This window comes from Varanus komodoensis, unplaced genomic scaffold, assembly GCF_004798865.1.
Source record: "Varanus komodoensis strain SLA01 unplaced genomic scaffold, ASM479886v1 scaffold14_1, whole genome shotgun sequence".
NCBI classification, from domain to species: Eukaryota; Metazoa; Chordata; class Lepidosauria; order Squamata; family Varanidae; genus Varanus; species Varanus komodoensis.
Window position 1 is genome coordinate 23,833,124 of NW_025335438.1, and position 26,088 is coordinate 23,859,211.

Genomic DNA, 26,088 nt, shown 5'->3' on the forward strand with positions numbered 1-26,088 from the left:
CCTCAGTTAACTTTTCTTTTTAGTGGTTATGGTTTTCATTTTATAGGATTGCACTGTGAGGCATTTACACTTCTGAGACTGTGATCACCTGTCTACTTACTTGGAAATAAGCTCCCTCAAACAGAGAGGGTGTCTTATTTGTTATGCATTGTTATTTTTATAAATGCATTTCGGTTCTTCCCAATATTTCTAGTTTTTCCCTAAGAAACTTCCAGGAAAAAATGTGGTGGTAGAGTATTACATGGCTTGAAAATTTTGAGAAATTCTGTAAGTGCATGTGCTTGTCACCTTTAATACAATATTTGTATGTGCTACCCTTCTGATGTGAGAATGAAGGCTTTGAAAGGGGCAATTCTCAAAGGCATACAGTCTAGACTGGGTAAAATCTGAGCTACACAGACTATAAGAGTTTCTTGTCTGCTTGTCCACAGCAATTGTTCATAGATTGTCATAAGGTCACACAGTAGCACACTTTGACTTGTATCATGAATAAAATGAAAAAGATCTTTAAAGAAGGTAAATTAAAAATTTTATTTGATACCTGACCATAATTTACAATTTTATACTGTTAAATATATTTGGAAATGGCTGCACATTCTTTAAAATATCTATAAATCTGATTAATTCCAAATGAGACTTGGAAAATATTAGTCTGTCTTTATGCAAATTGATTACTACAATGTTTAAAGTCAAATGTATGTTTACTTGACAGTAAATCCAGATTATTGCAGTGTGACTTAAACCCCATGCAGGCATTCTCCAGAGGCAGTAGGACTGTGCTGCTCCCCCAGCCCATCTGTATGATGCACACCTTCTGGGTATGCATCTCTCTGCATAAGAAACATCTACCTATGAAAACCTTCTTATTCACTGGAATAAAGCAACAACATAATTTAGCTGTCAAATGTGTGATGTTAATAAAAGGTAACAAGAATATTCAAAATAATTTGACTCAAAACATGTAACCCTATAATTTCTAAGGATTGTGCATGAAATACAGTAAGAGACTCTATCCACTACCTTGTTATTAAATCTTCTGCCTCCCAGTGATTTCACAGAAAATTATGAACATCACATTTCTTATGACACCAAGAGAAACATTTTAAGATCTTGATATTGAGTATCCAGCATGTGGGGGGTTTTTTTTGGGGGGGGGGGGAGTTGTTTGCTTGTCCTCCCATCACAGGAGAGCAGTGGAGGCTGGGGAAGGATTAAACTTCCCTTCCCTGCATGCTGCAGCTCTTGTCCAGATCAGAGTTTCTATGATAGGTTTTTTAAAAACCCAACCTATCTAGTACTGCATTGTTTAATGTGTGTGCAATTCAGTCCTAAAATGAAAGCAATGTTGGATTTAAATTCCATCTCTGTGTAGATATCAGCAACCATTTGTGGATGTTCAGGAAGAGTGGCCATTGCCACACATGACATCCTGGCAAGATGAGAAGTAGCAGTTGCACATCTCCCTGCTCCATTCTCTGTGCACAGAATAATTGCTTGAATAACAGCTCTTGGGATTAAAGCTTTCAGGAGTTACTAAATTTGCTACCTTGTCAGGATCCTTTAATTTGGAGAATTGATTAAATACTTGAATGTCATACATGCCAGAGTAAGTGGAAGCAGTTTCTTCCTTACCTTTCATTATTATGCTTGTGAAAAAGGTTTACACCAACTCAGCTGTATACGATTTGCATTATTAATGATATTGTTTCTTACCTATGTTACTGAAGGTGGCATAGATTTGCTTTAAATTGACAAAAGAAGTTCACCTATAAAATACCTTGAAAATATTACCTTTAATATTGATAGGAATGAAAACAAGGCTCTAATGAAATATGCATTACCAAACAGCTATCTTCATATTCTCCACCCATTTTAATCTCAGAAATATCCTTTTCAGCAGCCTAGATTCAGTATGGCATTTTATAGCAATCTGGCAAAATCAGTGGCCATGTTATATACTCCTTGAAGAAGTACTACGTAAAATATATTTCATGAATCTATGTTTGGGGAGAGCATGACTACCCCTTATTATTCTATTCTATTTTTCTACTCAGTCCTAGAGCCTCAAGGCAGCTCACAACAGTAAAATACCATACCAAATAGCATTAAGATACTTAAAAATCACTTTAAATCCAATTCCAAATAACATCACCTCTAGAGACATTTTCAAAGCAAAGGGCTACTTCCAAATGAGTAGAAGGGGACCTACCATATGGGTTTCATGAGGGAGAACATTTTATTAAAGCTGAACTGTTACTGAAAAGGCATTGTTCCTGGTGGAGCTTTAAAAGTCAATAGCATAACTATGAACTGAGCTCAGAAACAAATGGTTAGTTAAGCTCCATATTCAGCATAGGCCATGCTGCTGGTAGTGAGTTAGACGGTAGGCAGCTGCATTCTGGCCCAACTGATGTTTCCAATTGTCTTTCATTAAGGTTAGCCCTGCACAGTCCACCTTGGCTTAAGCTGGAATTATTAAAGTAGATTTGAGAGCTGCAAGATGCATTCCCCCAGAGCAGGAAAGGTTGACAATGCAGCTGAAGCTTCTTTTTCAAGTGACTCTTCTTTGTGTATCTTCACTGGACTGAAATGGGATGTTTCTCAGTGTTTCCATTTTAGCTTTCATGTACTTTATGAATGTGTCATATTTTACTTTGTTTCTATGACATGGTTTAAAATTTGTATTTATGCTCTTCTCAGTTGGACTGTGCTGTTTCAGTAGCTGCAGCAGCTACCAGAAGCTCATTAGGGCTGGTGAACCTGTGGCCCTTCAGATGTTGTTGAACTCCACTCTCCCTGAGCCCCAGCCAGCCTTGCCTGTGATGAAGGGAGATGAGGTAATAATTCAACAACATGTGGATGGACACATTTCCCCCAGTTGTCTTTTAAAAATATTTATGATTAATACTGGAGTAAACGGTATCTTGAATGGCACACCTGGCCCTTAAGGAACATTACAACCCAAGCAAACAAAAATACTTTCCTGCTGAGTTAGGTTTCCTGCTATCAAAATTGCTTCATATCATAATTCAGCTTCATTTTATTTGCCTTTAATATAGCCACCTCAGGACTGCAGGTGGCACAGTGGTTTAAACCGCTGTGCTGCTGGGCTGGTTGATCAAAAGGTCGCTGGTTCGAATCTGCACAATGGAGCGAGTTCCCCTTGTTCCGTCCCAGCTCCTGCCAACCTTGCAGTTCGAAAGCATGCAAATGCAAGTAGATAAAAAGGTACCACTTCGGTGGGCAGATAACAGCGTTCAGTGCACTTTGGTGTTTAGTCATGCTGGCCACATGACCATGGAGACTGTCTGCGGTCAAACACTGGCTCCCTCAGCTAGAAATGGAGATGAGCACCGCCCCCTAGAGTCAGGCATGACTGGACATAATGTCAAGGGGAAACCTTTACCTTTATAGCCACCTCAGTTTTTGATGTTAAAAGAACCTACTCTCTTCTGGATCCAGTGAATAAGGAGATGCCCATTTCTTTCTTCAGTGAAAGGCAGCACCTCACCCACTGCTCTGTTTAGCAGGTAGCACATAACAAATTAAATAGAAGGGGAGAGGGAAAGTAATTTGGAATGTTGCCAAGAAATTCCATGAAGAACAATCTCCTTCATTTTCTCTGTTCAGTCCAGAAGGGTATACTAGCCAACAGTATCAGAATCTATCAAGAACTCTAGAAGGATTAGCAGGGTCACAATCCCCCATGATCATCTGGGCATGAGTAGAGTAACCACCAGGTAATCTCAGCTGATAACCAGCTGAAAAACTAAATTCAATAGAACTTTATTAAGCTACACTGTCCATGGTCACTTGCAGTTAGGCTCCTCTGTATGCATGATAACTTCCTCCAGATCCACAGAGTTTTAATGACAGTCTGATCAGGCTTCTTGAATAGTGGTTGCCACTGCTATAAGCAGAAAGAGCAGATTATCACAGCTGGTCTTCACTGTCCATGAAGATTAAGAACTGAGTTTGTAAGAGAGTAGTTGTATTTTTCCAAGAATCTTGTTGGCTTCCCCAGCTATGAACTACTGAAGTTTGTTGACACTGCCTGGTGTTTGGCCACTGGGAGAGCAAATGGGACAACAGCCTCAGGCAACTTCCCATGTAGTATATCAATTGGAGCACTGACAGAACAACCTCTTGTGCCAGTTTGGACATCCAGGTTGGCTATCTGAAACCTAACTGAATCAATTAAGGTTCTATTTGTGCATGTACCTTGACTCCTGAATATGAACCTTCAGTGATCTGGCTATATTGGAGTTATAACAGGCATAAGCACACACAGCTTCCTTCTTCATACACTACAAAATGGCTGCTTTCTTTTGGCAGAGCTACGTTCAATCATTTTATTTAGGTTGAAGATGATACAAAAAGGGGGTCACAATGCTATGTAGGTGCTGATAGTTCTCTTAACAGTCTTACCTTGCCAAGCAATTGCTGATCTGTCATTTTTGCCCATCCAATTCCAACTGCTATCATCACCTCCTCTTGTTGGAGAAACAACCTATACCCAGTCTCAGCAAGACATTTTAGCGATATGAAGAATGTCCATAGTACTGTGAGCTTCCTTTATATATTATATCTCTCTTCAGCTTTAGGCTTTTCCTAGCCATGTTATATGCTATAGGTATGGCCCCCAACATGGCATGTGAATTGCCCTGGTGCCCACAGAAGCATACTGTGACACACCCCAGATAATCCAATCCTCTCTGCATGCCATTGTTTACTAAATGATAATCTTCTGTTTTGCTGCCTGTTGTTAAGTGCGGTCAAGTTATCTCCAATGTAAGATGAACTTGGTTGTCTCTAGAATGCCCTGTCCATGACAGCTTTGTTCTGCTGTTGTGAATTCAAGACAGTGACTTCCTTTATAGAGTCAACCGATCTCACATTTGGTCTTCCTCTTCTTTTTCTGCCTTTGACTCTTCCTAGCATGATTGTCTTCTTCAGGGAGTTTTGCCTTCTCATCATGTGCCCAAACTATGACAACATCAGTTTTACCATTTGTGCTTCTAGGGAAAGTTCTGGTTTAATTTAATCTGGGACTCACTTGTTTGTCTTTCTGTCAATCCAGAGTAGTTGCAAAGCTCTTTTCCAGCACCATGTTTTGAATGCATCATTTTCATCTTGTCAGCTTTATTTGCTGTTTAGGTTTCACACCCCTACATGATGATTGGGAATACAATAGTGTTGCTGACCTTGACTATGCTGTCCAGTAAAACATTCCTATACTTGATAATCTTTTCTACTTCCTTCCAAATCTCAGTCTTCTTTTAATTTATTGGCTGTAGTCTCCATTTCAATTGGTGAGCAAGCCATGGTATGCAAAATCTTTCAAAATTTCATGTTCTTCATTGTTAATAACAAAATTCTGTAATTCTTCTGTGGTTATTGTTTTTATTTTCTTAATGTCCATCTGCAGTCCCACTTTTGTGTTTTCTTCTTTCTCATTTATTGGGAGTCATTTCAATTCGCTGCTGCTTTCTTCTAGTAAAATGGTGTCATCTGCATAAGGTTACATATCAGGACAATGACATGCAGAGGCACATCCATATAAGTCTATAAAGAAAGTCTGATGTTCTTCTCAAATTCTTTGGTGCACACCAGTAGCCAATGAATATTTGCGACATGAAAATACCTCTTCCCTTTCAGAATCCATCTGGAACATCAGGCATTTCCCACACTATATAGGGTAATATTCTTTCTTGCAACACTTGGAGCATCACTTTGCTTCCATTGACAATTAGTGCAATGGTCCTGTGGTTGCTGTGCTCTTTTGCATTTCCTTTGCTGAGGATAGGATTTTTCCAGTCTATGGGTTATTGTTTTGTGTCCCATATTTGTTGGCATATTCTTGTTAGGATTTAGACTAATTCATTCTCTGCAGTTCAGAATAGGTCTATTGGTATCCTAGCCTATGCCTTGCTCTTTCCTAGTGCTTTCAGAGCAGCTTTCACTTTCTAATGTTGCAGGCTTTTCTTTATAGGATTCCTCTTCAAAGGAGTCTGTCATCCTTCCAAGTGCCCCCTGTCCTTTGATTTCTTGGATCTTCTAGAATAGTTCTCTTGTTTTTCCTCTTTTGTTGTTCTAATTCTAAACTCTGCTGCCTGACCAGATTTTTTTTGTCTTCAGTGGCTGCATCCCCCTCACATCTGATGCACATATTGCAGCTGCCATTGGCTTTTGGACTGGGAGAAAGAGGGAACAGAGTAAGTTGAGCAATGCCAGCCTAGTGTGTTGAATGCATGAAAGGAGAAAAGGCAGACAGCAGTCCAGGGAGGAATATGTGGGGTCACACATGGTTAGGAAAACAAATACTAGTAATAAGAAAAGCGACCACTAGAAAGAGGGCTGAAAGGAAGAGAAACTGGGGCCTTGAGAAGGTCTTGAAAAAGATGCTGTTTTCCTTTCCTTTTCTTTTTACCCTCTTCCCCACTTCTTGCCACTTTCTACAACATATTTTATTATTAATTTTTGTTCTTCTCCCCCTTTGTTTACTATTATCTTGCTTTCTTTCTCACCATCTTCCCTTTCTTCTTCTGGTATTTTATTTCCCTTCCGCTTCCTTCTTTCCTTTCTTCCATTCATTCTGCATGGTTCTGGAGGTTTTGTCTTTGTTCCAATCCCTTCACTTGCTAAGGAAATACAGCAAGGGAAAAGTCTGTGTGTACTTGTGTGTGCATGCACGTGCACACACATGAGTGATAGGGTGAATGAGAAAAGTAGCCACAACTGATGAAATTCCTTCATCTGCATAACTATCAAATTTGCAAGAGACCTTTCCTCTTTCACAGCTCATGTTGTTTACAAAGTATACAGAACAATCAATTAAACTCTTCACTAGTCACTAACACTGTAAAATGTATAAAAATACAATACAAGAACTCAGCCATCCAATTAAAAGTTGGATAACAAACTGTATAGCAGCCTAAGCAATACTTAGATTTGTTCAAAAGGAAAAAAATTCTTTAAAAGAGTCAGGTTTTCAGCAGTCCATGAAATCTATTTGGAATGGAGAAGTATGTATAGGACTAAGCCGTTCAAAATATCCAGGACTCAAGACGCTTTCAGACTTTAAAGCTGGAATGGGGAAATGTGATCCTCTAGAGAGTGTAGGCTCCAGCTCCCATCAGCCCTACCCAGGATGGTTGGAGCTGCACTCCAACATCATCTGGAGGAGACCCATTCCCTAACCATAACCCTAACCCAACACTACTTTAAAGGTTAGTATCTCAAACTTTTATTTGGACTCTATAACAAATAGGCAGTTAGTGCAATGTTTTTGAACCAAGAGAGAAGTACAGTTGGATTGGTAGATGCTAATAAGAGTATACAGCTTTTCTAACAAACTGTCTTCTGCCACCTTACTGCAGTTCTGCAAATAAATTCACAAATATAGCTCTCCTATAAAGTTAATAGCCACCTTGTCCACACATCATTGTGTTAACATTCATGGTATGTCAAGAGTTTCTCTGTTCAGACCCACTTGATTCTTGACTCTTTGGGATCATTTCCATGTATATAAATACATGTATAAATGAATTTCACGCATCAGAACCACCATGTAACAGCAGAAGTCAAATGGTGTTCAGAGGTGGGGAACCATGCTTGGAAATACCTGACTTCATGTGCAATTCCTGCATAAAGTGCCAGTGTTCTCCTGATAAGTACAGATTTAAACCACAGGAACAAACAAATCTAGAACGGGTCTGTGACTTGTACAGCCCCAAAGGCTAAAGGGGTGTTCAGTGGGTAGCCACAATCTGCACATTATGTATGGCTCTCAAATAGGTGCACACACATGCACACACAAGTCTTCTACTAAAGATCACTGTGATGGAGAGGAATTTTAACCTTGTCCCCATCCCAGTAACACTGCCTCCTCTAAGAAGAGCTGCCAGAAAATGCAGTGGTAAAGAGGAACCTTTAGCCCCACTTCCTAGCATGGCAAATATTACTAGGAAAAAAGGCATGCAGGAATTATTGGCTTCATGCACGGCTTTTCCTGGTAGTGCTGAAAAGATGGGTTGCATGCACCCTGTTCCCCAGTGGAATCATTTCTGATAGGAAGAACATGCAAGGAGACTGAGAACAGAATGTTTGTATGAACTGGGAGACTAGGGAAGCTGTAGTAGGCTTCATTCAGCCTACCCCTGATTTAGAATCTGAAGTCTAAAACTTTTGCAATTTCATGAGGCCTTAATCAGGACAATCAATGGGAAAGGATTTATGTGTATCTTTATGCATTTCCTTGCATTTCTGGCCAGATCTATTATGAATAACATTTCATATAATGGTGTGATTATACTGTGGGCAAACATTTTACTATCTCCCTAGCAGTTGTTATTAAATCAGTATATTTCCCCTTAATTTTAGATATCTAGTACATTTCATAAAATCTGTTTTCCATGTGATGTTATGCTCTGCAAGCTAAGCATTCAGTTGTGCCTGCCCCCCACCCACACACATACTTTCAGATTACTTTAGGTTTAGAAATTGTTTTTTTTTAATGTTGTTTACACAAGGTCATTTCCTTGTTATCAAGCATTACATTCCAAATAGCACAATTTTACAAAGAGAAAAGTTAAACTTAAATGAGCTTTCCTCTGTATCCTAGCAACAGGCTATGGTACACTAGTAAAAGTTGATAGATAAAAGTATGGAAAGTAAAAGAAAATCCTGAAGAGTTTAGGGAAATGCTAGTTAGATTATGGAGGAAGCATCTGATCAGGTCTTACATTGAAGTTCATAATGAACAATAAGCATAAAGGATTTTTTAAAATATAGGCATATGTAGTATAAACAAGACTTTTCCATACTTCATAAATGGTCGTGTGTGTATACAGGCACCCTTGATTCCCTTATCAGCCGACAGTCCTGCCAAGACAGTAAGGGATCAATAGCAGGAATTTAAGAACTTGCCTTATATCAGTTCAGACCACTGGTCCGTCTAGTTCAGTACAGTCTACACTCACTGACAGTGGTTCTACATGATTTCAAGTTGTCCGGAGATGCCAGGGATTGAACATGGGACCTTTGGCATATTAAGCTTCTGCTGTACTATTAACCTGTGCACTCCTCACCCCACAAAGGAGCAAATGATCAGGGAAATATACAAATTTGTGCATGGTGTTGAGAAAGTGCCTAGGAAAACATGTCTCCATGTCTCATAACACTAGACTGTGAAGTCATCCCCTGAAATTGAGAGGAGATAATGGTTATAGTCAGCCTCAAGTAGCAGAGGTGGCATGGCTTTGTACATCACTTACTGACAAATGTGGGTGAGTGAGTGCCGTTGTACTAGCCTGCTGCTTGTGGGTTTTCTGTAAGCAGCTGGCTGGGCACTGCGTGAACCCTAGTCTTGATTCTGCATGGCTCTTCTTACTCATATGTTCAAATCAAAGTGTGTCTAGTTTGTGTCTGTGAACCAAGACAGTTTGCTTATTTATTTGGTTTATATGCTGCCCCACCAGCCATAGGCTCTCTAGGCAGCGTACATCATGACAAAATCCATATACAACATAATAAGCATGTCCTTGTCTGCACTGGAAGCTTTTATAGATTTTCAGCCATGGCACATACCCTGATCTCTGGCACTGATGTTCAAGAGGCTTCTTGCGAGCCTCCAAGAAACTCATTTTATGGTTCCTTTCAGAGGACTACAGGTGCAGAGTTCATGTCCCAAGTTTACCACTATTTTGTACTCTAATCCTGATAATGTGAAATAATCTAATTTGCAATACATACTTCTTCAATTGTGAAAGACCTCTCATAACTAGTTAATACTTTAGAATGAAGAGGAGTACCATGTAATTTGATCAACATGCAGTTGTTATATGCCATTAGATTTGCTCTGACTTTTGGTGACCCTGTGAATGAAAGTCCTACAGAATGTCCTGTCCTTGACAGCCCTGCTTAGTTGTTCTAAATTCAAGGCTGTGGCTTCATTTATGGACTCGCTCCAACTTTAATGCCCTTGAATACACTTTTACATTTTCAGTACAAGATAGTTTTCTCAAGAGACAGAGATAAATAGCCTTTTTCTTATAGTGCATTTTAGGGCTTTCTTCAAAATTCACTTGCTTTCCCTTAGCATACCCCAAACCCTCAAGCTATATTCTGTCATAGCTTGAACTTGGCAGGTGGGCTGAAATATCAGTGCAATCCAATATGTCAGCATGGGGCTTTCTCGTATCATATGTGTACTTTTTTATTAAGCAGGGGGATTTCATTCAGAAAACCCATTTAGCAGTAGACTGAAAATGGAAGTATTATAAAGCACTTAACTGTGTCTATTTTGCCACTGGCTAGTTATGTAGAACATTATGGGATGCTTGAGAATGTATAAAAGAGCTCATGGTTGTTTTACTACTTTCAAAATATTATTTAACATTTATTTCTCTTTCTTCTGTGAGCCTAAGCTTTGTAAAGCTACACTGAAATATATGAAAAATGAAATACTGTTCATTTTTTAAAAATAACTGCTCTGAAATGAGGGACATATGACAACCTGACCAGAGTCTAAGATGTCCTTAACAGACTTTTTGGAATCTAATAATCAAGTGCAAGGATCATTAACCAGATACTTTTTTCAAGTTTATGATTATTTTTAAAGCCTACATGTTTTTATCAACCTTTGTAACTAGAGCAGAAATAAAACCATTCCAGTTCAGAGGCAGTGTGTATACCAAAGACTATAGATCAACTGCTGTCAAATCCATTTTTATGAACTGTTTAATTATACTGTTCTCTCGCCTGTGCAAAACAAGCAGAGAACTGTTTAGTTGCTCTTCAATGTCAAAGCAGTACTTTGCATTTTATTTCTCTTGATTTGCAAAAGTATTTTGGGCTTGGAGTGGGCTAATACCATGCAAAGTTAACTGTTAAAACTATGCACAATTCTTGTTGTGCAAGATTTTTCATTTTGAACATGTCGCTGCAGTTTGTTACATTCTTCAGTTTATTTGTTGCATGTACTGTAGATTGTCTTTTAATATTAAAATTGTGTTAAAATTATTAGCATGAGATACTGCAAAGGCACTAATTTCTACCTTAAAATTGCAGAACCTTTTGAAGCAACAATACCTTCTGCTTAGAGAGCATGTTTGTGTATATAGAAGTGTTTACCCAATGACTTATTCACAGTTTGTTATGTTACAACCTGCAACTGAAACGGATTTAATTGCCATTTTTATTGCTTGATGGACACAAGGTGCTCAACACTGCGTAGGTGCAAATATGAACTGGCCTTTCCTGGTTGCAGAAGTGCTTTGTTGTGACATGCCTAAATAAGTTCTGATACAACGCGATGCCTCCAAAAGTCGCACACTGTAAGTAATTGAATGGAGTCTACCTCTTTGCAGTTCCATGCCATATTATCTCAAATAAAATACACCTGTGTCTGGACAGCTCCAGAGTGTCTTGGAAAGCATATTTAGACAAATATCATTATAAAGACCAAGAAGCTATCAAAAGGACTCTAGCTTTAAGTGGTGCAAACACACCAATCAGGATGTAGTTTAAAAGAAAAATCCCAAGCTATGAAGGTCCCTGGAGTGGTATGCCAATGACCCTAGTCACAAGTGCAGTAACTATGCCAACTAGGGAGGGAAGTGGGGGAATCAGCATTAGTGGGACACTTGCCAGGAATTAAGCCGCATGCATTGGCCAAGCAGCACTTCTCTCCCATGCCAAGTGCAGCCAGCTGCAGCTGATGCCAAAGAAGGTTGGTCGCAAAGGATTTTCCAGGAAAGGAACTCCCTAAGACCACTAGCAGCACCTGTCTCCCATCTGGAAGGCCAGAAACTGTTCATCTCCCAGGAGATATTTTTCTGACTTCCTGTTTGTTTTGGATTTAAAAATCAAGACATTTCTCTTGTATTTCAGGCATGATTTTGTATTGGACTACTCTGACACTTTCCCTACTTATGTATTAATTGTTCTCTAAGGATTAAAATTATTTTTCTTGTTTTGCTTTAGTCTTGTCCACCTAACTTATTATATTATATGCTTTTCGGCACCAGGTCAAGACTTTTTATTCACCCAGTATTTTAATGTTTTAAAAAAAATTAATTATGTTTTATTTCATAGTTGTTAGTCTTATTATTGTTTGGGGTATTTATGATTTTTTATATTGTTGTATTTATTGAATTTTGTTTGTAAGCTGTCCAGAGACGCATAGTGATTGGATGGGTTAGAAATATCCAAATAAATAAAATAAATAGCTTCCCCACTTTCCCCTAAGAAAATGTTTCAGTGGGAGGCCAGTGTCCTGCCTAACAACTTGGAGGAGTTATTAGCACGTGAAAGAGGGCCAGAAGCCCCCAGCGAGGATCAGGCTTTAGAGCAGGAAGATTTATACTTGGTGCCCATGGAACAAACACCTCCCCCCCCCCCACCACCTGACTCTGAAGTTTTTGAGCAAGTTCCTGGAGATCAGGCTGGGCAGCTGGTTGCCATGAAGAGTGCCCTGCTGAGGAGGAGACTTCGACGCTTAGACCAATTATAAGAGAGACATAGCAAAAGAAGGAGAGAGAAGCTTATCCAGCCACCAGAGGGAGGGATGGACGAGGAGATTGAGTTCCACGTAGCATATCTCAGAGAGGTCAGAAAGGAGGGGGCAACTGTGTTGCTTAGTACTATCTACAGTAGCTCCTGCACTATCTGCTGTTCACATAAATCTTGTAGTCATTTGGAATAAAGGACTTTAGCTTTTATTGCCTGCGTCTGTGTGAGTAATTGGTACGTGAGTTACGGCCTCATGACAGCCAGGCTGTACATTACTTTTGAGACAGATCTAGCAGCCATGTCATTGCTACACTGAAGCAAATGCAGGGCAGTGGGCAGATCCAGTCTGAAACCCTAGTACGGGAAGTAGGAGACTTCAGTCCTTTGCCCTCCATGTGTTTCTATCCCAGCTATAGGAAAGAAAAGTACTTGTAAGTTTTATCGACAAAATTGCTTACTCCCTGGTTGTCTGCCTGTCAGGCAAGCAAAGATGGAAAAATGGTTAAGGTAACAATGATGTTGAGAAGGTAGGGGCAAGATCCTGAGGGGCAAGATCCATTGAGCTTCCCATGCACAAGTTCCCTCAGAAACCTGAAGCCCTCAGTACCTATCACTACTGGATCCACTTTAAAAGCATAAAAATATGTATTAGATCAGATCAAAGGCCCATCTAGTTCAGTACCTTGTTTCAGCAGTGGCCCAGCAGATGTCCCAAAGCACGTCCACAAGTAGGATATGAAAACAGCACCCCCCAGCTTCTGTCCTCCAGCAACTAGTGCAGATAGGCATACCACCTCTAATTCCGGAGGTAATCAGCAGCCATCATGACTAGTAGCCATTGCCCTCCAGGAATTTGTCTCATCCCCTTTTACAGCTATAGTTGATGACCAAAACTGCATATTGTTGAACTGAATTTCAAAGTTTAAAGCTGTTCGGTGATTCCAGGTCCTCATCTTAAAAGAAAAGATAAAAACTTTTCTTTATCCATTTCTTACCTACCTTGTAATATTTTGCACCCTTTTATCCCTTTTCCTCTGATTCCCATTTTGTCTAAGCAAAAACTTTCCAGAAGTTAGAATCTTTCTTCAAAAGGGAATTGTTCCAGCCGTTTGATCATTTTGGTTGCCTTTTACCCACTTTTTCTTCCTTTTTCAATTGCCTTGGTAGATGTTTGACTAGGGACAAGACAGTCCCTGAGAACGTGTGCTGCGCATAAAGACTGGAGTTCTTGCTAATGCCCAACATTATAAATAACACATTGTAGAAAAATGCTTCTGTGTGCTGTATAGTTCACAAGTGGCTCACTGCATTAAAGGCAAAGTCCAGATGCAGTGGCCCTGTCACAGGAAGCATTGACATTCCAACTATGCTTTCAATCTGAGTTCAAATGGACTGGTGCATATGACTGTGTTTGTGGAAAGCTTACATGGGTAAGCAATTTGTGTATGGCCCACCAGTTGTATAAATGTTATCTCTGTAAGAAAAAGAAAGGAGGGCTCTCTGACAGAAGCAAAACAGCAAACATGTACATTTATTTGCCTATCTCCACAAAAACCTTTGTTACTCTCTAGTGGGACCAGTTGATGCTCTCCTTTCTGTCTCTTTTACAAATTAATAAATTAAAGTGAGTATACTGATACTTAAGGCACACTTTCATACATACTCCATTTTCAAATTGCATGTTGCTTTTCCTTGTTGTCTTGATAGGTCAGGCCCTTTTGTTAAATTCTTAGCCACCTTTTTTCTTCAACTTTTCTTTGCTTTCTTTTGATCTACACCTATTTTCCACTACCTTTCATTTGTTTAGATTTCCCCAAGGCACTGGTGTTTTTTCTCCTTGTGTCATATTATTGCTCTATTTGAGCAGGCTGTAGAGAGAGACACAATGATAATGACAATGTCTGACTATGATAATGTTTCACAATGATAGTATCATTATCACAGTGTTAATGTCAGACTGTACTTTCACCCCAGTTTCCAGTTGTTTGTGCCCTAGATACCCCAAAATGAACAATCCCCATCATTCATATCTAGAAAATGAGAAAACTAACATAGGATCTAGGGCTTATTGCATCTTGATAGCCACATAGTGACTGAGGCAAACATTTTTTGCAATCTTTCTCCTTCTGTCCATCCATTCCTCTTTCTACCTTGCTCCTAAGATCTCCTCACAATGAGCAATGGAAAGATCAGGCACCTAATAGCATATGCTGACGCAACAGATTTTCAGGGGAATCCCATTTTATCTCCCATCATTATTGGTGTTGCACTAGATATCTTTTACACCAACAAAATGTTGATATGTTAAGTAGAGCAGCAGCACTGGATACTGATCCATATGTTTAATATTATCTCACCACCCCCATATGAGAATTTTGATTCTCCACTATTATTACCACCTACTGGGCAATTCCGCTTGTGAGGAATAGAGCAAGTGCTTATATTTCTGGGGTTAAGGAACTCTCTGCCTCTGCAACTCAGAGTTTGACCAGCTGAACCTTTCCTGGTACCACCAATTCCTTTAGAACGTTTTATAACCTCCTAGTAGTTGATATAAGAGGCTTAAGTGTTAGATGGGCACCAACAGCAGAGAAAGCCGAACAATTAAAATTTATGGATATTTTGTACATAAGATTACTAATATTGCATTTGGACTTTTTAAATGTACAATCTGAGAGACAATTATTCAGGATTCTAAGGATTTTTTTAACTTCAGGCTAAATTCCCTAAACATTAACTTCAGCCAAATATCCCTACAACCCACAGCTGTTTGTTCTCTACACTATGCACCAACCAGCAGATCTTCTCTTTCCTTCTCCTCACACAGTCCTTTTCTCTTCCCTGACTACCAGCTATCATGCCTTAGCATTTCAGAACTCCATTTTTACACCTACCTAGAATCTCCTGCTCATCAGAACTGAATTTACTCAATTCACGCCTCATCTAACAATATCCATACTAGTTGTCTTTCCTTCTGTTTTCTTCCCTTCATAATGTTACTTCACAACTACTGCACAAGACCTCTACAGAAACAAAGCATGACCACAGAGCCCCTCACTTAATGTAACTTTGCAGAGGCCATACAAAGTACATATTAGAAAACAGCAATCAGAATGCAGGCATTTATTTCTTCATTTCTTCATGAAAAATTTCCTGAAAAATCCATTCAGATTGACTCATAGGAGAAACATAAAACATGTTTAATTAGTTGAACGGCTGAAATGACAGTGACAAATGAGAACAGATTGAGCTGGGGAAAGATAATCTTGTGTCACAAAGATCATCCTTTGATCCAAGTTTTAAATGAACAATTAGCATCTTCATTAGTGTGATAAATGAGGAAGAAAACAGTGTGCTTAGAACCTGTCTATAAAACGAAAAAAAGACAAACATAACACCAAGGCAAAGCTTCAGCATGAATAAAAATAGGGTTAACTTCAGGAAATAAGTTGATATAAAACAGTATGAAATCCTTAGCAAAATGTTTTTCAGTGTATAACATTTGGGGAGATTCTTTGTATTTCAAGACCTTACAGAGTTAACTACCTCTAATAAAATGCATGGAAAGCCTCTGCCTTTATTTTACTATGTATACCTGAAAATATTACTTGATGTTCTTAGTTAATATAATAGACATTCAGTTAGACTTGGGCTGAGGTCTTATCTAGGAATTCTTCAATTCTGGTAATAATGGATAATAGCAGAATACCTCATTAGTTGACGGATCTAGAAATTTCTAAGGCTGTAGTTCTGTGCATACTTGCATATAAGTAAATCATTTTGACTTATCTATATATCATTATGGATAGGAATAGTCCATATACCTTGTTCTACATATGGTTTTAGTATCATCTTGAAAGAAACTTTTCATAGAATGAGCTATTCTTAGTCAGGACAGTATATACAAAGCCATTAGAGGAAGATTGTTGTGGATTTAAAATGCATTATACGGACAATCTGGGGTGCAATAGTTTGATCAAAGGCAATTAATTTCAAATCAAGGCAATCTCAATTATTGTTTTACATGAAGTTACCCATTTGGGGATCTGCAGATTTCTTGAGAAGCATGTATATGGAGTATTAAAAGATATACATCCTATTTATATAGTTGTTTATACAATATAACCCAAAATATTTGGAAGTGCAACCCAAATAGCATTTGTTATTCAAAATCATGGTTGCTTGGAGATAATATGCATATATCCTGTTGGACCTGTTGAATATCCACAAAAGGAAAGGCAAAGCAGAAAGAGTGCCAAGAGTCAAAGACTTGGAAGAGAGATGCCTTTACAGTTGTGGGGAGCGAGGGTAGACATGAAACTTGGTGTCCAACCAAGAAGCACTAGACAAAAAAGACTAAGCCTTTGAAAATGGAGCAAGTTCCCGAACAATTTTGTTATTAAAGCAAAACATAAGGAACATGTAGTGTAGTAAAGTGAGTTGCACCATCATAGCATGTGGCAAATGTACAATTTCTATGTTAGTCACATATTATGATGTGTGGCTGGCTATTCAGTCCATGAAAAAGTCATCCTTTGGTTGTCTGAGTGTCTTTTGATCACAGTGCAAAAGGGATCCACTTCACGTGGAAATTACAGTTCTTCATCGTGGCCTCTGTGCATCACACACATGGGTGCTGCACCTGCGCAGTGCCTAGGCTAGAAGATTAGAAAGCCAACGGTTTTTGGCGGGAAAACTCTGCTCCCCTCCCCCTCAGTGGTATAAATAGGGCGGACTGTCTGCCATTTTACTCTGTCTTTGTGACCGCCGTTCACTGTGCCTCATGCCTGTTCGTCTCTCGCTTAGATCCTTGTGCTCACTGTTCGTTTTACACTTTATATATCTTGTCTTTATCGTCTTCTTCTACTCCAGGTTTTTTCTCTTAACCCGTTTTTCTTCAAACCTTTTGTTCCTATATATAAAAAAGCCAAAAATATATTATCTTACCCTCTGCACTATCTTCTCCTTTTCTTTTCGCGATGGCTCAGCGAGCAGCATTCTGCAAATGCGTTGAATGCAGTTCCAAAATGTCGCCCGCAGATCCACATGATCTATGCCTCCTCTGCCATGGTGAGGGGCATAGAACCGACAAATGTGGCCACCGCTTGGCGTTTACCAAGCAAGCTAGGAAGAATAGGGAGAATCATCTCCGCAAACTCCTATGGGACCAGGCCTTGATGCAATTGGTCTTAAGGCCTGGCTCCTCCTTGGCAGCGCCCTCTCAGCACCCCGCCTCTGCTGCCGATGCGCCTTCGAAGCACCCTGCTCCGGCTTCGGCCGCTCCTCCACAGCGTTCTTCGGACGAAGGCGCCACTTCCATGGAGGCCCAGCAGCTACCCTCTCCCCCAGCCAAGAAGCGGGAGAAGCGTAAGCATATCGGCTCAGATAAGCCATCTATGTATAAGAAGCCGAGGAAGGAAAAGGCGGACAAGCCCGCCCACAAGGGCAAAAAACCCGTGGTTCCGGTTCATCAGGCTTTTCGGTACCGACTGCCACTGCGGTACCGACTCCCTTGGGACCGGCCCTGCAATCGCAATGCAGGTGACTCCGCCAGGATCCCCCAGGCAGTCTATCCGCCCTGAGAGCACGCCCCCTCAACAGATGGAGGAACCGCTTCGGGACTCCATTTCTGACGGGGAGATCAGAGACTCCCCACTGAGGGAACACTCTCCGACTCCATTGCCCACAGTTGAACCACCTGCTGATTCACCATCGCCTCCCAGACATCGAAGCCATTCGTCTGAGCACCGAGATGAGGATTGGCCAATGTCTGGATACGGTGGTTATCCCGGCTGGGGTGACTACCAACCATATGCCTTCTACCCTTGGGATCGTCAGTCACCATCGGTCCCGAGAGAGGCACCATCTACCTCAAGGCATATGGAGAGAGGATGTCCAACCTCTCCGGAAACCTCATCTTCGAGCCACCACCATCGCTACCATGAGGACTCGGACACGTCGGAGGTTGACTCTACGTCTCCTGATGTGGCTATCACCTCCCAAGGCCCTGCATCCACTGACAAACCGCATGTCACCTTTGCGGAGCTCATCTCCCACCTCGTTTGGTCTCTGGAGATTCAGGCCTATCATCGCCCCAGTCCCAGTACCAATCATTTTTATGACATCATCAGGGGAGAGCAGTCCTCAGTCGTAGCCCTTCCGCTCATTACAACACTTCGTCAGTCTATGGTCCAGCCTTGGGACCAACCAGCTCAACCACAGGCTACATCTTGTCGGTACGAGGCCATGTACCGGGTTCGAGAAGACCACATCCCGTTTCTGTTCCATCACCCAAAGCCAAACTCGGTGGTGGTCGAGTTCTCCCAGGGCAGGGAGTTGACAGGGTCACACAGCCCCTCGTGACAAGGAAGGGAGGAAAAACGATATGCTCACTAGTCGAGTCTATGCAGCCTCTGGGCTCGGTCTGCGCATATCGAACTATGAGGCAACACTGGCACGTTACTAGTATTTCATCATGCAAAAACTGGATAACGTTGCCTCCTCCCTTCCGGACCACCAAGCGGACCTGCCCAGAGTCTTTATAAAGGAGGTGATGCAGGTGGCGATACAGCAACTCTCCACCGCCAGGCACCATGTGGATACTGACCCAAGAGCCCTCGTCAGTGCCATTTCTCTGCACCGCCACACATGGCTACGGAACTGTAATTTTCCTGACGAAATGAAGAGGAGTATCGAGGAAATGCCGTTTGATGGCACTGGACTTTTCCACCAGAGGACCAACCATAAGCTGAAGTCAGTCCATGAATCACGCATGACTGCACACTGCATGGAGCTGCCTCAGCAAAAACGTAAGTGGCAATGGCCTCAATCCTCCTACCTCCAGCAATATCAGCACTGACAGCAGTACCAGCACCGACAGCAACGTCGAAGGCAGCAGCCTCAACAACGCTTCTCCCAGGGCTGTCAACATTTCGACACCGAGAAGCACCAGCGGTGACGGTCTGAGCGGACCATTCTCTCTCTTTACTGTCCACCCTCTCCTCTCCCTTTTGGGGACCAGCTCCAAAGCCGGCTCCCCATCTGGGAGTCCATTACATCTGATAGATGGGTGTTGTCCATCATTCAGCTCGGATATAGGATAGAATTTGCTGTCGTTCCTCCGTCGAGTCCAATTCGTTTTCCACCCTGTTCTGCAGTACTATGCGACAAAGTCTACCAGCTGCTTCGTAAAGGAGCAATTCAACAGCTTTTCCGCTCTGATGGATTGCATGGATTCTATTCTAGATATTTTACGGTCCCGAAAAGGGACGGTGTCTTCATCCAATCCTGGACTTGCAAAATGTTAATAGGTACATCAAACCTAAAAAGTTTCGGATGACCACCTTACAGAATATCTTTCCATTGCTGAGGAGAGAGGATTGGTTCACCTCACTAGACCTGAAGGATGCTTATTTTCATATTTCCATCCATCCTTCTCACAGACGCTTTCTACGTTTCACTGTCGGATCCGATATATTCAAGTTTAATGTTTTGCCTTTCAGCCTGGTTACTGCCCCTAGAGTTTTCACGAAGTGTATGGCTCCGGTGTGCGCACACTTACGGACTCAGGGCATACAAGTATACCCGTATTTGGACGATTAGCTCCTTGTGTCACAGACTAGACAAGACCTTCTCCTAGCTGTGCATGAGACTTGCGCTCTACTTGACGATCTTGGACTTTGCATTAACTGCGAAAAATCATCCTTTGTTCCCACACAGGTGATCGACATCATCGGAGCACACATTGATTCTACTAAGGAATGAGCCTTCCTTCCTCCAAACCGTCGGGACACTCTCTGCTACCATATTCAATGAATCCAGCTGTACAGAACGGTACCAGCCATAACCATCCAAAGACTATTGGGACACATGGCTGCTGTGGTTGCCATTGTTCCGTACGCCAGACTGCGTCTGCGACCCATGTAACTGTTTTTCAATAGATCATTTCACCCACAGCGGGACTCTCCCACCAAGCTGATTCGGATTCCACTGCCGATCCTACGTACTTTGACTTGGTGGTCTGTTCCAGACAACCTGTCTATCAGCGTTCCGTTCCCACCGCCTCAACCAACAACAGCTCTGTATACCAACACTTCTCTGCTTGGATGGGGCGCAGCATGCTTAGAACTTCAGGTCCAAGGGACTTGGAACCAGAGAGAAGCAACAAGACATATCAACTTCCTCGAACTTCTGGCGATTTTCAATGCTCAAGTTGTCAAGATTGCGTCGGACAATATCGCTGCTGTTTTTTACATCAACAAGCAAGGCAGAACGAAGTCACCGACCTTAGCCCACCTATCGATGGAAATTTGGAACTGATGTATCTCGAGAGGCATACTACTCCTAGCGGTTCACCTGCCAGGAACCGATAACGTAGAAGCGGATACGCTGAGCAGGCAGATGTCAACAACCCACAAATGGGAGTTGGACAGCCAAATTTGCAAACACCTCTTCCGTTCATGGGGTTATCCGGACATGGACTTGTTTGCTACCCAAGACAACAGAGTATGTGATTGGTATTGTTCAAGAGCGGGTATTGGATCGGGATTGATGGGAGATGCTCTCATGATCCCTTGGGACAATCTGACTTTCTACGTGTTCCCTCCGATCCCACTTCTAACGAGAGTGGCATCGAAAATAATTCAGGACAACGCCACAGATATATTAATAACCCCATGGTGGCTGAGACAACCGTGGTTTACCACTCTCCTTCGACTATCCAGAGGAATATTCCTTTGACTCCCAACAATTCCTCACTTGTTAACACAGCAGAATGGAGCAATCAGACATCCAGATTTGGCCTCGTTGAAGCTGACCACCTGGCGCATCAGCTAAACCATGCGACTGACTTGATACCGAAGACATCTCAGGTACCGGAGGATCCGGTTCGACAAACTGTGCAAAAGGCTCCTACCTTGAATTCGACTACAGCCACTTCAGTACTGACAGCTTTCGACAGAGAAATTCAGGCGATTCTTGAATCTGCTTTAAGACTGTCCACCCGTCGGTCTTATGCAGCGAAATGGAAGAGATTCTCAGCTTTTGCTGAACGCCATTCTTTTCCTCCTGGGATGGCTTCGATTGAGAACATTTTACAATTCTTCCTGGAATTTTACCACTCTGGACTTAAACCATCATCCATTAAAGTTTATGCAGCTGCCATATCACATTATCGCGGCAATGTACAAGTCTCATTGGTCTTCTCTCAGCCTCTAGTTCGGCGCTTTATTAGGGGATTACAGAATTTGCATCCCTCCATTCACCCTGCTATGCCAACATGGAGCCTTTCTGTAGTACTTCAGGTGCTTACAAAACCTCTGTTCGAACTTCTGGCAACTGTTGACCTGCACCTTGTTTCTTGGAAAACGGCCTTCCTTATAGCAGTCACATCAGCTCAGAGAGATAACGAACTTTGTGCTCTTTGAATAGACTCACTGTATCTGAATTTCCATAAGGAAAAGGTCGTTCTCCGGATGGACTCATCGTTCCTGCCTAAGGTGGCTACACCGTTCCACATGAGCCAGGAGATTGTTTTGCCTGCATTTTTTCCATCGCCTTCGAATCCGGTAAAGCGATCTCTTCACACTCTCGATGTTTGACGTTGTTTGGCTTTTTACAGATCTCGTACTGAATCCTTTCGTCATTCTAATAGACTCTTCATTAAGTATGCCGAGCATGACAAAGGGTCCCAAGTCACATCTCAGAGACTCTCTAAATGGATTGTCAAAACTATCGTCTTGGCATACCACCTAGCAAAATTAGACTTACCTGTATTTCCAAGAGGGCATTCTAAGCGAGCAGTAGTGACTTCGTCTGCCTTTGCCATGGGGGTTCCACTTCAAGATATTTGCAGAGCTGCAACATGGGCTGCCCCACGCACTTTCGCCAAACATTATCGGCTGGATGCCCATGCCAGACAGGACTGCTCCTTTGGCAGGGCAGTTCTCTCATCTATTCTTCGCTGACAACACCTCCCTCCTCCGAGACTGGTAAGCTTGTTAATCACCCATATGTGTGATGCACAGAGGCCATGACAAAGAAAAGCAGCTTGCTTACCTGTAACTGATGTTCTTCGAGTGGCCATCTGTGCATTCACACAACCCACCCGCCAGCCCTGCTCAGTGTCGGTGAGTGGATGTTTTTGGTACCATAATTTTGAGTGAAAATTGGTACCATAATTTTCGGTACCGTTCACGCTTACTGTCATAAGCTGTCAACCTCAAGGGGGCGAACGTTCGGTCTTCAAGACTGAGTAAAATGGCGGACACTCTGCCCTATTTATACCACTGAGGGGGAGGGGAGCAGAGTTTTCCCGCCAAAAACCATTAGCTTTCTAATCTTCCGGCCTAGGCACTGCGCAGGCGCAGCACCCATATGTGTGAATGCACAGATGGCCACTCGAAGAACATCAGTTCCAGGTAAGCAACCTGCATTTCTTTAATGCTTTAGAAAACCTTCATGCTACTTTCAAATAGTTAAAAATTTGTCTTAAAAATAATTTAACTCATTGCAAAAGTTAAAATATTTCACAGTAGTTTCTTCTGCATTCTGTCAAATTTCCATTCTTTGAATTAGAAGATTTGTTGGGCTTTGTGCTCAGCATGATTCACATGAACAAATATCAGTCTCAGGCATACAGCAGACTGGTTCAGAAAGCAGAACAAGCCCTTAGTTAAACCATGGGTTGTTCAGGAGCTAGCAAAGTGGATTCCCACCATTTGACTCCTACTGCTGCACTAAAGAACACAGATGTGCCCTGTCACTGGGTTGTCTAATGTGACATGAGAACCCAGAATTGTGGGTTGGTGGATGAGAAACCCATGTCTTAACACGACATCCTTGGGTGGTTTTGCACAGATGTGCTCAAATAGGTGTCAGAGCACTCACTTGCTCACTTATTCATTACAGCGCATGTTTTGTTTAAATTGTATGTTCTTGTGTCATCTGAGCCAGATCATTGTGTACAATGGAAAATATCACAGGATAGTAGTGTCTACACATGCTGAAAACCATCAAATGACCACAGCCAGCTTTAAAAGAAGGATGCTTAGTCCTCAGAACATGTAGTCAGTATGCAGGATACATTTTCCTTGAGGAAGATATATCATCAAATAGGTTTTGATGAATTAGCCTTAGAGCACCAGAAAATAATTGGTCCACAATCACTATGTTAATTCAGATTGCCTGTGATTTGATGCATGTATTTCCTAATAGAGTTCATTGTACAATATTCACTGCATTGATTTTCATGAAATGCAAACATATTTCCATTAAAAAGTTTATTCTTATTCTTTAAAGCTTTTAGCTGGAAGTTTCCCATGTGTGGTAACTCTCCATGGTTTTGTGTACATAACAAAACTAAATTGCCATTACACTGAATACTCTTGAATTTGTTCTGATAAAAGAATAGCCATATCATCTATAATTGATATGATTATTACTGTTTTGTTTAGAGATGGAGAGTAAAGTGCTTCATGATATTACTGCGAACAATACATTTCTGGAGTTTTTCTCTTGTGCCTTACAGTCCCAACTTGAGAAGCATTTTGAGTCTTGCATCAATAAACCTGGTCAGTTGTATTTACCATCAGCCCCCCCCCCCTCCTGTAGATGTCATCCTCTTTTACTTTTCATGAAGTTGGCAGTGATGGAAACAGGAAAAGCTGAGAACAGTTCATAACATAATACATCTCATGAGTTGTTTAATCCACACATTTTTGTGGCCACTCAAAAATGAGCACATTGACTCCCATGTGCTCATCACTTTTGCTTCAATCAGCAATTCATGATGTCCGTACCCAGGAACCTAGAGGTTAAACAATCCAGAGTTAACCCAACAAACACAAAGGAGACAGACAAGAATGACTGGCATTTTCCAGCCTCTTGCAAATAGGCTTCCCAATGAGGCAGTCTTCTTTTTCCTTTGAAATACATTGTTTTCACTTCTATTTCTCTCAGTATATGTGCTCTTGTGGGAAAAGAACTAATCTCATATAAGAGTTACCACTCTTCAAGATGTTTATTGTCTAATTGGACAAGGCTCATGAATGATAGCATAATCTTAGTTCAAATGATTCTTGCATAAGAAAATCACAGATACTTGGTTGCTATTGCTTGATCACTCCCCTTTTGTTTTTTCCGGTTGAACAAGTTATCGGGGATTTTGAAAAGTTAATTGGCATTACTTTTAACTGTACAATTAACTACCCAAGATTTTCCAAAGGTTGTTATGAAAAGCACTGGTTTATTCCATCTACAAGGAAACAAGATGAATTCATCTGAGAATGCTGCTGACATTAGTCATGTCCCAAGACTCATCTAGATGTTCTAGACAGCCTCACTTCCCCATCTTAATAGAAAACTAATGGTCATTTCTGATTTTATAAGAATTATTATAAGCAGTTTATCATTGCAGAGCACCTTAAAATTTTATACAAATGATTAAGAAAAATTAAGGATTCCTTTTTCTAATTTCAGAACCTTCATTGCCAGATGATATAAATGGTGACATACAGTGCCTCTTCCGCAGAATGGTTCATTTAGTAAACTAAAAAGTGTGCCTTCTGAGGTTATGACCATTTGCTGTTGAAAGTAAAAGAGAAAGAGGAAAATGACATGATAAAGATTTTTTAAATCTCTTTCCCTAACACAACTGTGCTATTTTTAATGTGTTGCTCTAATGATGCATGTCGGTTTCCTTTGTGTTTCCCTTCTCTTTCAGGAACAATCATTAAAGGATTAGGTGGGGGTTGGTGAGTGGATACATCAAAATATCTGTCCTTTTCATTGTTTATACATCCCAACACCAGTATGTTTCTTGTTTCCACATAATTTCTTTCAGCCAAAGAGAAAGCTTCCCAAAGTGTAACTACTCCCCTTGCTGGCACCTTAGAGTCATGACAATGTTGGTTACAGCTTAAAGAATTTCATCTTATAGCACACAAATGCATACTGTGTTGCTTTAAGAAACAAATATATGAAAACCAGACAAAATAACATTTACAGTAAAGAATCAGAATGAAAATGTATTAATAACATCCAGTTTTAGAGCAAAAGTTGACCTGTGATATCTGGAATTCTTTGATAGCTGATCCTGCTTTAAAGAAATAAGGTTAATGCAGAAGCCAGCAGCAGGAGAATGCATTAGATGAAAAATATAATTGTGTGTTAAAAAGAAGTAAATTTTTGTTACAGTTTTCTGTATTTTTTCAGTAAATTGGTTTTCAGTTAAATAACTGAAAAAGAGACACCTCTAATACTTTAGATGGATACTCATGTATACTTTAAAATGTTCTACTTATTCTTAATACTGGTGTCTCCAGAATGCCCATTGTGGAAATTAAGACCCCAGCATTAAGAACAGTTATAGCAGATCATCTATAGATCACACACAACTGTTCATATAAAGGTATTTGATTTTAAGGGATTTTATTCCACCCTTCAAAAATATTTTCTGCCAGCAACCAGGTAATAAATTTAGAACTTATTAATGCTTTTCCTCAGCAAGGTACATTAAAATATATTTTTAAACTGTTTAGTAGTATGGTCATTTCAAATACATTTCAGTGTATGCAG

At 40.9% G+C, this 26,088-nt stretch overlaps 1 protein-coding gene across 4 annotated transcripts in view; it reads left to right on the plus strand.

Moving 5' to 3' along the window:
* The window catches only part of CHST9 (carbohydrate sulfotransferase 9), a 74,828-nt gene that overhangs the window by 17,726 nt on the left and 31,014 nt on the right, over positions 1-26,088 (plus strand). Inside the window, exon 3 of one of the 4 annotated variants that reach the window (XM_044423964.1) lies at positions 753-924. The exons of 1 other annotated variant lie outside the window; for it this stretch is intronic. In XM_044423964.1, coding sequence (XP_044279899.1) covers positions 801-924 — 124 coding nt within the window. In that variant the 5' untranslated portion in view covers positions 753-800. Of the gene's footprint in view, positions 1-752; positions 925-3,379; positions 6,216-11,218; positions 11,337-26,088 lie in introns of those variants that run through there. 2 more of the 4 variants (XM_044423966.1, XM_044423967.1) reach the window with 2 other exon arrangements.